This window comes from Gossypium hirsutum, chromosome A03 (genome assembly GCF_007990345.1).
Source record: "Gossypium hirsutum isolate 1008001.06 chromosome A03, Gossypium_hirsutum_v2.1, whole genome shotgun sequence".
Lineage (NCBI taxonomy): Eukaryota > Viridiplantae > Streptophyta > Magnoliopsida > Malvales > Malvaceae > Gossypium > Gossypium hirsutum.
The window spans coordinates 640,170-653,618 of NC_053426.1; the positions used below are offsets into that span (position 1 = coordinate 640,170).

The following is a 13,449-nucleotide window of genomic DNA, read 5'->3' on the forward strand; positions in this document are numbered from 1 at the left end:
CATATTAAATTAACTACCACACTTTGACCTAACGGATTTGTAACTTGTACATCATAATCAGTAGGCTCAACAAATAAATTCTTTTCAGATGCTAACATAGTACACATATATGAATGAGTAGACCCAGGGTCTATTAAAGCATACACAGGAACATCATAAAGATATAAAGTACCAGCAATTACATCTGGAGCTGTTGCTTCTTCTCTCGCTCGAATGGCATAAGTACGAGCAGGAGCCCTAACTTCTGATCGGCTAGCAGTATCTTTCATACCCGAACGAGTAGCCCCTGTAGCACTGCTCTGACCAGAGCGTCTTCCTTTTTGAGGAAGAATTTTCTGTTTCTCCCTCTGTTCCACTTCTTCTACTTGTAATTGGGGACAATCACGAATAAAGTGATCAGTGGCCCCACATTTATAACAAGCCCCTAACTTACTTCTACATTCACCAGGGTGACTTCTTCCACAATGTTGACACTTAGGCCTTTGGGTATTTTGTACACTACTCACACTAACAGCAGGTCTGTCAGATGCTTTGTAATCAGATTGTCTTGGCCTACTTTTTCCTGATCTTTTCGATACTGAAGTGGCTCGACTGAATTCCTCTTTAGATTTCTTCACTGGTAAAGCCGAAAATGACTTAGATGCACTTCTTTTGAAAGATTCTTTACTTTTTCTATCTCGTTGCATCTTTTTATTATATACTTCTTCAAGCTTCTGAGCACGATCTGATAGAACAACAAATTCTCGTATCTCAATGCCCCCTATCATCATTTTAATCTCATCATTAAGCCCTTCTTCAAATCTGATACACATTTCTTCTTCAGTGGGTACTATATCTCGAGCATATTTGCTCAGATAAACAAATTCTCTTTTTAATATTCAGCCACTGACTTGTTTCCCTGTCGCAAGTCGAGAAATTCTCTTTTCTTCTTATTAAGATATCTTCTACCGACATATTTCTTCTTAAATTCATTTTGAAAAAATTCCCAAGTGATCTTCTCAGCCGGTACAACAGCTTCTATTGTTTCCCACTAGTTATAAGCTTCTTCTTTCAATAATGACACGGCACATATTAAGTAATCATCTGGTGAGCACGCCATTTGCTTAAAAACCCTCATTATACTTTGTAACCAATATTCAGCTTTAACGGGGTCATCATCTGTTCTTCTCCGAAATTCTTCAGCCCCATGTTTTCTGAGCTTTTCAAATGGAGAACGTTTGCCAGATTCAGTTGTTGGAGGAGGTGGAGGAGCAACCGGGGGTACTACAGATGTTGAGATAGGGGGAGGAGGTTGCGTAGTCTGATTTCTTTCTCGCACATTCTCATTATACCACTGATTCATGAATCCATAAATCATATTTTTGAGTTCTTGTTCTTGCATCAATGAAATCGGAGCTTCACTACTTGTTCCTTGTTCAGAGGTTTGTACTCTGCTATTAACTTCTTCTTGCTCAGTTTGTTCTGGTCTATCTGACATCTTTTCAAATCGAAGATAATCTATAATAAAAACAAGGATTAGATCGGATCATACACAGCACACTATCACAGATTTATATGGCATGTAATTCTAGACACTTTTCACATCATACATATTCCGAGAATCAGCTAAACCGAAGCTCTGATACCAATAAATGTAACGCCCCTTACCCGAGACCGTTGCCGGAGTCGAGCACAAGGCACTACTAAACTTATTTGAGCACTTAACCAAATTCAGATAATTTATATCATACTTTTCAGACAAGCTGTTCAACTGCGTCATAGTTGCTAAATAATTCATATCTCGAGTTATAAAACTCAAAATCCAAATCCGTAAATTTTCCCCGAATTTATACTCATATATCTACTTAAATTTTTTTTATATAATTTTTGGCTGGTCCAATTAGTACAGTTTATTAGTTAAATCCTCCCCTGTTTCAGGGTTTGACTACTTTGACCCCTGTGCACTACGAACTAAATTTCTCTTTGTACAAAATTCAAATAACCATGCCGTTTGTTTCTCTTAAAAATAGACCCAATGAGGAATCCATACATATACAGTATGACTCATAATTATTTTTGTGCAATTTTTAATGATTTTCTAAAATCATAATAGGGGAACTCGAAGTCATTCAGACTCTGTCTCACCACAATTTAAATATCTCATAACATAAAATCCAATTGCATGCACCGTTTCCTTTATATGAAACTAGACTCATTAGGATTTAATCTCATTTTTTTCCCAGCCCTTAACTCAATTTCCACAATTTATGGTGAATTTTCAAAGTCAAACTACTGCTACTTACCAAAAACTGTTTTAGCACAAATATTGTTAACTAGTTTATAACATCTTTACTTCAATTCATTCAAACTCTATACATGCCATATAAATCTTTAAACATAAAACAAAAATTACCAGAATTGATCTGAATAGTGTGCCCTGTTGTGTTGATCCGACCTACCCACTTCACTTCAAGTCAATCTACATAAAAATATTAAACACACACAAGTAAGCTTATTGAAGCTTAGTAAGCTCATAGGCATAAAAACACAAATCATATCAAATATTGTACACAATCATATATCTATTAGTTTAACTATTTCATCCTCCAAATCACAATTTCATTAATAACTCATTGGAATAATTTCCATATGGCTACTCACAATTTAACTCCCTTAGGCCCATTTCTCATTTACTTTATTGTCAAATTAGGGAACAATAAGGGAATTGAGTGCTTCATTATCACATTGCCATAGTAAACTATGGACTTTCACATTGTTACGCATCACACACCGAAGCCATAGCCTTGCCATGGTCTTACACGGTTCACATATCATACCGAAGCCATATCCCAGACATGGTCTTATACGGAATCACATTATCACATTATACCGATGCCATAGCCCAGCTATGGTCTTATACGGAGTCACATTATCACATTGCACCGATGCCATAGCCCAGCTATGGTCTTAAACGGGCGCACTTATCACATATTTTTCGTCAATTCATCAGGTTCACAGAATAGAAGCACTCAAATCCATTGTTTCTACTAATTTGTACTTTTAGTTACACATTATTTATTAGTTAATGCAAATTGATAGTATTCATCAACAATAAAATACTTTAACAATCATAAGATTTTCATATCAAAACATTGAACTTTGCCATATGAACTTACCTGGACTAATTTGCAAAAGTCGTAGAAATTCAGGGACTATTCTTGAATTTTCTCCTTTCCACGATTCAGTTCGTTTTCTTGATCTATAATTATAAAATCATTCCTTCATTAGCATCCATTTCAATTCTATTTCACTTCACAATTTATGCTGTTCAAATTTCGAAATTTCACTTTTACCCCAAAATTTAAAGTTTTCACAATTTAGTCCCTGCTCAATTCACCCATCAATTGAACTAATTTTTCTCAATTAACACTTTATTTTATCATTATAAACTATTTCAAAACCTTTTATATTCTGAATTTCAACAGAAACCTTCAATTCACAACTTTTCACAATTAGGTCCTAAATATCATTTCCTATCAAAATCACTTAATAAAACCACCTTAATATGAAATTAGAACTTAAATTTCATAATAATTCATCATAAAATTCCCTTATCCATCCAGGGTAACTTCCAATTTCACCCATAAAATCAAAAACTAATGAATTCTACAAGTGGACCTAATTGTAAAAGTCATAAAAACATAAAAATTATCAAGAAAAAGCAAGAATTAAACTTGCATGATGTAAAATATGAAAAAACAGCTTTCTCCAGACCTTCTATGGCGTTTTTGCTGATAAAATATGAAGAGATCTCTAGATTCTTCAATTTTATTCTTATTTTATATGTTAAAGTTGTAAAATTTCCAATTTTGCCCTTATTTCCCTTATTTTTCTGCTGATTTTCTTGCCTTTGCCATCCAGCCTATTCACTTTTAGGCTTAATTTCCATTTAAATCTTCATTCTTTTAACACTTGAGTTATTTAATCCTTTTAGCAAAATTTATTTTTATTACAATTTAGTCTTTTTTATTTAATTGACTACCTAATCGTTAAAATTTCTCAACCAAACTTTAATACTAGCTAAATGAAACTTCATAAATATTTATAAAAATATTTATAGCTTGATTTTCAAATTCGAGGTCTCGATACCTCGTTTTTGACCCGTTTGACCTAATAAATTCTTTTAATTCACTAATTTCACCATTTCACAAATTCTTCTAAATTCTTACTTGACTCATAAATATTAAATTACTATCTTGTTCAATCTTATTTGTCGGATTTAGTGATCTCAAATCACCATTTTCAACACCACTGAAAATTAGGCCGTTACACCAACTCATCAATGAAAAGATAAGAAATATTTTCTTTCAAAAAATTATTTTCAATTAACATTATTATTTCTCACCTGTCGAGTAGGGGTGATTAACTTTAGTACTATAGTGTTATCTGATAAATTAAAAGAATTAAGTATTAAAAATTTAAGTATGAAATTTTATAAATTATTAAACGTAATTAACAAAAATTCCTTTCTATTGAAAAAAATTAATTTTAAATTAATTTAATTTTTAAGCACGTTTGATAATCTATAATAGAAAGCAAATGATAAAATTTTTCAATAAAAAAATATGAAAGATGATAAGCAATAAGGAACTATTTAGAGTATTTTTTTTAAAATTTTTTTATTGTTTTTTTTATCTCTTTTTAACATTATACTTTAAATACTTTATATTTAAAATTTGAAAAATTACATCAATTGATCTTAGTTCGATTGTCATGGATATTGTTGCCCATACAAAAGAATGTAACTTTTAAGTGCGCTGAAACGTATTATCCTCATATTTAAAGATTGGAAATTGGACTACCACTATTATATTAGGTACCAAACTTACACTATTTATAGTATTTAATAATATCATTCATAAATATTTACTGTAATGGTTGAAATCAATGACAAACACACAAAGCTCATTAATACTAATAGTTTTAGCCACTAATTACCTGTTTAGAGACAAAAATAAAATAAAAATATTATGTTAAATTATGTTATAGGTCTTTATATTTTTTACAAATTTACAATTTAGTCCATATGCTTTTATTTTTAATAATTTTACTTTTTTATTTTTTAAATTTCAAAAATCAGGTCTAATTGTTAATACTATTGATTTATTTTGGTTAAATTTGTCGGTACGACATTTTGAAATTAAAAAAAAAACTCGCTTGGTGGCAATATTACTAAAAATTGACATTATAATAAACCTTAATTTAACAAAATAATTTTAACAATGTTAACAGATAAACTTGAATTTTGAAATTTAAAAAATAGAAAGACTAAATATCAAATTTAAGAAACATATAGAGACTTATGCCATATTTTAACCAAAATATGATAATCATGTGAAATCATCATTAACCATGGAGGCTGATAAGTAGGGAGAGTCAAAATGCTGAGGTGGCAAAGTATGTAGATGGCAAAATGACGTGGATTAGCGGGCCCCATGCCCTCACAAAACCCTCAAAAAACCGTGACTAAAAAGTAAACGTAGTACAAAGGTCTCGCCGATAATTCCGTTTACATTTGAACATTTGACTCTTCCGTCCCTATCTCTTCGTAATCCAAGCGGAGTACTACTCCATTAGCGAAAAACTCGAGTTTAAATTTTTTTCGAAATTTAAAAATGATAATTGTTGAGCAGGGGTGTAGCAGGAGGATTTGACATGGGCCTCGACCTCCATTATATTTTAGATTCTTAAATTTTTTAAAAAAAATTAAATCAGTAAAAATAAAATTTTATTTTGGATCTCTTAAAATTATAAAAATTTAAGTTAATCTTTTATAAATGATAAAGATATAAACTATAAAAAATTAAAATTTCATCCGGCCCCTCTTAAAAAATTTTTCTAGCTTCGCACCTGTGGTTGAGAGGTATAAATTCTCAATATGGACAGTGAAATAGATATAAAAAAATATTAAAAGAATTTTATTTTGAAATTTATTTACTTTAATAAAAATATTATTAAAAACATTTCTATAAAATAAAAAATTAATTAGATATTGCTAATAAAACTTTAGTACTATTGATAAAAGGTTGAGGCTATGAGCTCTAAAGGTTCAGATTTGATTCTCACCATTTGTAAATTACAATTATGATGTATGAGTTTTACTATCGTCATATTTGTATTCCTTGTGTGAGTTTTATCTGACTTTTTATTTATTATGCATCGGCTAGATTCTAGTTTCGAGTTGTGTTATAATACTCAAATTCAACTTCTTTTTGAGTAAGTTACATTCAAAGTCACTAAACTATTAATAAGCTTACGTTTTGATTACCAAATTTTAAAAAATTATAAAATGGCCATTGAACTATTCGAAGTTTCTATTTGAGTAAACGGACTATTAAGTTTTTTTTTAAAGTTTGGCTTACAAGCTCCAAGTATCAATACGATGGATCAGTCCCATCGGCGAGTAGAATAGCTTACTTTAAATCTAAGTTGATCTGATGGTTAGTGTTAAATATCGAAAAAGAAAGATGTTTAGATTTTAGTTTAAAAAATTATTGACATTTAATTTATTTTATGAAAAAAACTAAATTGTAGAACAGAAAGTAAATGAGAGATTTCGGTTAATGCAAGTGGTGTAAATAAGGAAAGCCACGCAACAACAAATTTAACAACCTGATTACTTAAATAAAAAATTTCAAATAATTTAATGATCATTTTGTAATATTTTTAAATTCAGTGATCAAAACTTAAACTTTACATATTTTTTGGCCCAGCTCTAATTTTTATTTTCTCATTATTCCATTATCTTCCACGTCAATTTTTCGTCACTAATGATTGGACCCACACAACGCATAATAGAAGAAAAAAAAAATAATCAAAGGAAAAAAAATGGTCAAAATGAAGCTCAATATTCATTTCCTCATCGACCCACAGCGCACGTTAGTCTCTACCAGCAGCTCCTTCGCTAGCCCTAGGGTTTACTTTCCTTTCTGGCTATCTTTTTCCTTTGATTTTTCTTTCAATTCAGTCCTTTTTTCCCTCATTCTACAAAAAGAAGGAAGATCTACACTGGGAATTCATAATTACAAAACCTGGTATGTTTTTTCTCCCCATTTTCTCTCTCTCATTTATATATATTTTTAATTTTTACTTGCGGTTTTAATCTTATTGTGAAATTGATTGAATTTTAAGATATGGGTTTTGGTTTTTGGGACTAATTGTTTTTCGAATGTTTGATCTTTATTGTTGTCTGCATATCTGAGCATATCTGAGATTTGTTTTTTTGAGTTTAGGTATTTTTATGTTTACGATGCAGGAAACTGAATTAGGGTTTTGAGCCATTCTATGGGGGAAATTTGAAGGATTTATATTTAGGGTTTTTGGGTTTGGTTGATTTTTGGTGGAGATTTGAACTTGGAATCATAAAGTTTGATGCTTTTTTAGTTACTACACTTTTGTAGCATATGTGAAGTTTTAGGTTGTTGCTGTGAAAGATTTCTAGCTGGTGCTTGAGCTTGAATTTTAAGGGTTTTTTTTTTGGATATTTTGTTGAAGGTTTTGAATGGTTTGATTTTGTGGGTGTTTGGAAATTTTGGGGTTAGTTTGTTGTGGTTCAGTTTTGTGGTGAAATGGATAATTCGAAGAATCGGCTTAATGATCATCTTGGCGTGAACAAAATCGGGAAGAATATAAAGAAGAGCCCGTTGCATCAACCTAATTTCGCTAATAATGCGACTAGGCAACAGCCTCAGCCTCAAGTTTACAATATTAGCAAGAATGATTTCAGGAACATTGTTCAACAACTCACTGGTTCACCGTCACATAATGATCCTTTGCCAAGGCCTCCACAGAATCCACCAAAACCCCAAAGTATGAGGTTGCAGAGAATTAGGCCTCCACCATTGACACCAATCAATCGGCCTCATATTCCTCCCCTGGCTCCTGTCCCTGCCCCTGTTCCTGCTCATGCACCGGCTCCGGTTCCACCTCCTGGTCCATATAATAACCCTGGCTTAGTTAGGCCTGGACCACCTGGTCAATATGGACAACCACCATCTACAATGATGCAACCTATGGTTCCTGGTGATGCTCCATGGGCAAACACAGCTGACTCTCCTATATCTGCTTATATGCGATATCTTCAAACTTCTCTTATAGATCCAAGTCCAGTTGGAAATCAAGTTCAACCTCAACTACATCCGCTGGTTCCAGGGCAACCTCACGTTCCACCACCGTCTTCTGGTTTGCTTCCTAATCCACCAATGCCGGCTCTTCCTTCACCAAGAGGAGTAAATGGTCCTGTACCAATGGCACCTAATCTCCCTCCTCCACGAATGAATGGTCCCATTCCACCAATGTCCAATCTGCCATCACCACGAATGAATGGACCTGGCCTTTTACCTTCACCAACTTCTCAGTTCCTTTTGCCGTCACCTACTGGCTATATGAATTTGTTGTCCCCTCGCTCCCCTTACGGTTTACTTTCTCCCGGGGTTCAATTTCCTCCACTTAGTCCTAATTTTGCTTTCTCCTCCATGGGTCAACCAGGGGTTTTAGGTCCAGGGCCTCAACCTCCACCATCTCCTGGTTTTTTCCCATTGTCACCTTCTGGTTTTTTTCCTTTCCCAAGTCCAAGATGGAGGGATCAATAATCCTAGTTCCATACTCGTTGAGGAAATTGGTACCTTTTTCATGCTCGATCGTTTTCAAGTACAATGTATACTGCTCATGTAAGTGTTTTCTTTATTTTCTTTCTGTCTTTTGTGTTGTCCATATTGATTTCGCAAGTTTGCACTTCGGCTTTTATAACTGCTGCAATGCTCTTTGTATCCTCGGGACAAGTTTTACATAGGAATATAGTGAAGATATTGGATAACTTTTGAGTTTGAACATCCTGACAGGATCTGTAAACATGAAAGGAGGGTCGTACTCTTAGGATCTCAGGTGAAAAAAGGAAAATTCATAGGTAGGTAATTTAGTTGAAAAGTTCTTATGTTATTGTATTGTTGTGTATCGAATCCTAGTTAGTTTTAGTTGAATTCTTGTTCATTTGAATGAGCTTGTGGCAATAAAATATTCAAGCACTCTTCATTATTTGTTTTTTCCATGTCAATTAAAATAAAAGGGTCCTTGGTGTTAAAATGAGACTCCTTTTGCAAGTGTTATGATGCCTAATGTTTCACTTTGTTTGATGATGCCCATAGGTATAGTTGTACATATGAGGGGTTCCAATGGTGTCATATTTTGTGTTGCTTCATATTATATATATAGGTTAAAGTACCCGGGAGGTCCCTATATTTTAGGGACTGGATCAAATTAGTCTCTCTATTATTAAATAGACCAATATAGTCCCTAAACTATTAAAAAGAATCAAATAAGTCTAAATTGTAATAAAATTAACATTTATTGTATAAAAAATGTCTTGAAAATTATATTTCTCAATTGCAATTCAATTCCAAACAAAAGATTTCATGTACAGAGTCATAAACAATCTTAAAAGATTAACTCTATTAAACGGTAAATGTTAGATTTATTCCAGATTGGTCTTATTTGATGGATTAAATTTGTACAGTCCCTGTAATATAGTGATCTCTAAGGGACTTTCATCTAAAAATATGTGTGTATATATGTTATATATATATGCTTTGGAAGTTGGATTGAAGCTTAGGGTTTGTTGAGAGAATGGGTAGAAACAAAGCTTTAGGGGAAAGTGTTTCGATATGCTTGACTTTGAATCCATTAGAGACATTAGCCTGCTTTCCTTTGAGGGGAAGGAAATGGACCATCTTTCATTAAAATTTAATGTTAGTTTTTGTATTTAGTGACTTTACTAGATTGATTTTTTTTTGTGAAGGTTTTTTTTGGTAATTTTAGGTTAAAATTTTCTATTACTCCTTGCAGTTTAATTTGGTCAATTTTAGCGTAATGCTTTTCAAATTTTAAAATTTCAGTCCAAATAATAACTATTAAATTTATTAAGTTTTGGTATTTTCAATATCTAATGCGACAAACATATTATCATGTTAGTTTGTTATTTTCATATTTGCCCATTAAAGATTCAGTTAATAAATTAACGATTGTCATTTGTATTAATGTTGATATTTCAAAATTTAAAAAGTATAGAGATTGAGAATGATCTAATAGGAAGATATGGGCTAACTCTACAATTGTAAACATAGTATAAGATCTATGAAGCATGGACACGGACATGCAATACAAGTACAACACGGTGACATGATGATTTTCAAAAAAATAAGGATATGAGTACGGCAAGACATAGCAATAATTTTTTTTATGTATTTTAATGTTAAAATACTTTATTTGTTTACCACCATATATTAAAATAATAGTACCATTTGTTAATCTAATTTAATCTTAATTAATTTAAATATTATAAGTTAATTTTTTTAAGAATTGAATGTTATTTGTAATAGTTTCTAAGACTCAAAATATAGCGTGCGTTAAATAAAAAGCAAGCATAGCCCATTAACTAAAAACAACGTAATAGAAAAATTAACTCTAGAGACGATTATTTCTTTCTACTGCCACAAGTCTTCTTCCTCTTTTTTCTTCATCAGCAGACTGCTTCTTCTGCTCGCCAGCCGCCAGTTGATCGTGTCCGACCGTATCCATTGTCGAACACTAGTGTCTTGACCGCGTGTTACTTTTTTTCTTTGATATATTTCGACATATCCTGTACGTATTCGGGTATATTCACGGCTTGTCCGTGTCGAACACTTGTATGACACCGGTACAAGAGGAGAAGAGCTGTGTCTATGCTTCATAATATAGGAATAGTAATTGAATTTAACAAAATGGATGTAATTGCTAGTGTTTGAGTCAAGAATAAATTTTCAAAATTTGAAAAAATGTAGGACTATAATTGCACAATTTGAGGAGTATAGGGATTAAAATTAATCAAATATGAGTATAGGGATTAAATCTATAACTTCCACAAAGTAAAATAACTAATATAAGAATTTAACCTAATTTTTCAATTCAAATTGGTGTCTGTTTAACCTGTATTTCAAATCTAAATGATATCAATCTCAAATGACTTAAATCTTAAGTGACCCAAACCCCAAATTGACTTAGAGACTGTAATTATAGTACGTACGTATGTCACGGGGTTAGAATTTTAGTCTCGTACACCGCATGGCCTTAGGTGATTTTTTAACTTAAAAATCTCGTACACCGCGTGGCCTTAAGTGATTTTTTAACTTAAAAATGGAATCATTATAAATGAAGGGGAAGACTTTATTTATAGTTAAGCTCCCTAGATCCAATGATATAAATTGAATTATAACAATAGTTGATATTAGTTCCCATAGGGATTTAAATTCTATAAATGTTTATTATTTAGGATTTACAATAATTATCCTAGTAAAATGCAATGTTTACAATTTAACTAGTACTGAAGTAGATGAGCCTTTAGTTTCTTCCCAGTAATGGGTCAGTCCTGTCAGGCCGAATGACTCCCAGTGAATAAGAGGAAACATCAGAGTGCGCCTTGGTTGTGGACTTCTTTGTGTGGCTTGTGACACGTATATATACTTGTCAAGTTGGTAGATTGGATTAGTTTAGGTTGGCTCAATTTAGATTGAGTCAAAAAGGTTTTAATTTTTTCGGTTCTACTTATGGAATTAAAAAATTACATCGTTTATGTATCAAACAATTAATTATTTATATAAAAATGTATAAGTTATTATTTAGTACATTGAAGATGAAATTTATTATATTCATATCACTTAATAACACATAATAATTTCTTAATTTTATCCTAATCTCATTTGTGGAATTAAAAAATTTGATGTTGGAATATAATTTCTTCAAAGTTCTAATTGGTGCCTAGGAGACAAGGCTCCATAGATTGCCAACAACCCGGTAAACTTGAACTGAAAAATGCCCAATTAGCCTTAAAAATGGGAGATTGAAGATGATGCTTAAAATTTACGAGGCCGAAAGCAAAAGGCTTCTTCATGTAATTTCTTAAGAATAATGTTGCAATTTGTAAAGTTACAAAGGAATATATCATTTCATATATAGACATAGTAATAACTCGGGACAGACAAATGCGTGGGATCACAATTTTGATATTTAAAATTTAAGTTCAGTTGTTAACACTATTAAAACTCTAGTTAGTATGACACTTTGAAATTAAAAGAAAATTCACTTGGTAGTAATGTAATTAAAAAAATAATGTTATAATAAATCTAAATTTCAAAAAATAAATTTAATAATATTAACAATTGAATTTAAATTTTAAAATATGAAAAATAGAAAAATTAAATTCTTAAAAATTAATATAGAAAACTTATCGCATATTCTAAACAAAATCAGTAATCCAATGAGCACCAGCATAAATAACTTTCACAATATAGTTTACGATGTCAAGTTTATTCAGGTCCAAAGCAAATACCCTTTCAAGATCATTAACATGCTATACAATGCCTTTAGCCTCTTAAATCTATACAAACCAACAATAGATGAATTGGTTTGATGAAAAATTATTATTTTTTAAATAAAAAATATTTAAAAATTCAGTTCAATTAATTTAATGTAATTTTTTAAATTGATATCCTAATCGATTTCGAATCAACTAATCCAATAACACTAAATTTAGTAAAATATTTAATATATATTGCGAGTTGTTAATTTATCTTTTATCATATTATTCTAATAATATAAAAGATGTAGGCTTTAAGCGAATAGCATTCCTTATTTTAAAGATTAAGAGGTTATGAGTAATTTAAGTGTTGTATATAAAAAAAAAAGTTAAAAACTAATTATTGGTCACTTGAAACATATATTTTAAGGCGTGTTTGGTTTTACATTACACCTTGTAATCTCATATTCCAAAATAAAATTACTTTGCTTAAATTCGAAACATTTTGGATACCCTTAATTTTACATTTTCAAATAATGTCAAAATGTTGTAATATAGAATGTAATTTCAATACCACATGTTATCTAAGATTATGAGCATAAATTGAAACTTTGGATAAATTTATCGTATGTTTTTATTATTTTAACAAATTTGGTTTTTCTTTCTCGTATAAAATTTAAGTCTAATTAAAATGAAAATTCTCTTTTTTTCTTACCAAGTGACATATGTGATACTTTAAAATTAAGATTATAATATTTATTCTAATGATTCATTTATTAGTATGTTAATTACGAAAATATATATGATTTATAAAATTATTTCAACATCATATATATACTTATTAATATATACATTGTAATGAAAACAAGAATTGTCATAATTTATCATAGTTTTATGAAAATTGAGGCTAAAAAATATAAAGGGATTAAATTTCAGGGGCGAAGCCAGGGGGCTAAAAAATATTTTCTGGCTTCGCCCGTGTTAAATTTGTTTAAAAAAATTCTATATCAAAGACAATTTAATAAAATGTGCTTTTAAGTAATCTTATATTCCTTCAATCAAGCACCAAAATCTTACATTCTAGT

At 31.0% G+C, this 13,449-nt stretch overlaps 1 protein-coding gene across 3 annotated transcripts; it reads left to right on the plus strand.

Moving 5' to 3' along the window:
- Positions 1–6,867: 6,867 nt before the first annotated feature.
- LOC107950135 (protein HAIKU1) lies at positions 6,868–9,072 on the plus strand. 3 transcript variants are annotated; one of them, XM_016884917.2, is made up of 2 exons: positions 6,868–7,073; positions 7,295–9,072. In XM_016884917.2, exon 2 carries the CDS (start codon positions 7,608–7,610, stop codon positions 8,628–8,630), a length of 1,023 nt encoding a protein of 340 aa, XP_016740406.1. In that variant the 5' UTR covers positions 6,868–7,073; positions 7,295–7,607; the 3' UTR covers positions 8,631–9,072. The 3 variants fall into 3 exon arrangements, with proteins under 3 accessions (XP_016740406.1, XP_040960542.1, XP_016740413.1); XM_041104608.1 differs by having other exon boundaries at positions 6,869–7,073; positions 7,272–9,072; XM_016884924.2 differs by having other exon boundaries at positions 6,869–7,073; positions 7,534–9,072.
- Positions 9,073–13,449: the final 4,377 nt, after the last annotated feature.

Excerpts from the sequence above, each read along its gene's own strand:
- LOC107950135 (XM_016884917.2), top strand. The coding sequence starts at position 7,608 with ATGGATAATTCGAAGAATCGGCTTAATGATCATCTTGGCGTGAACAAA.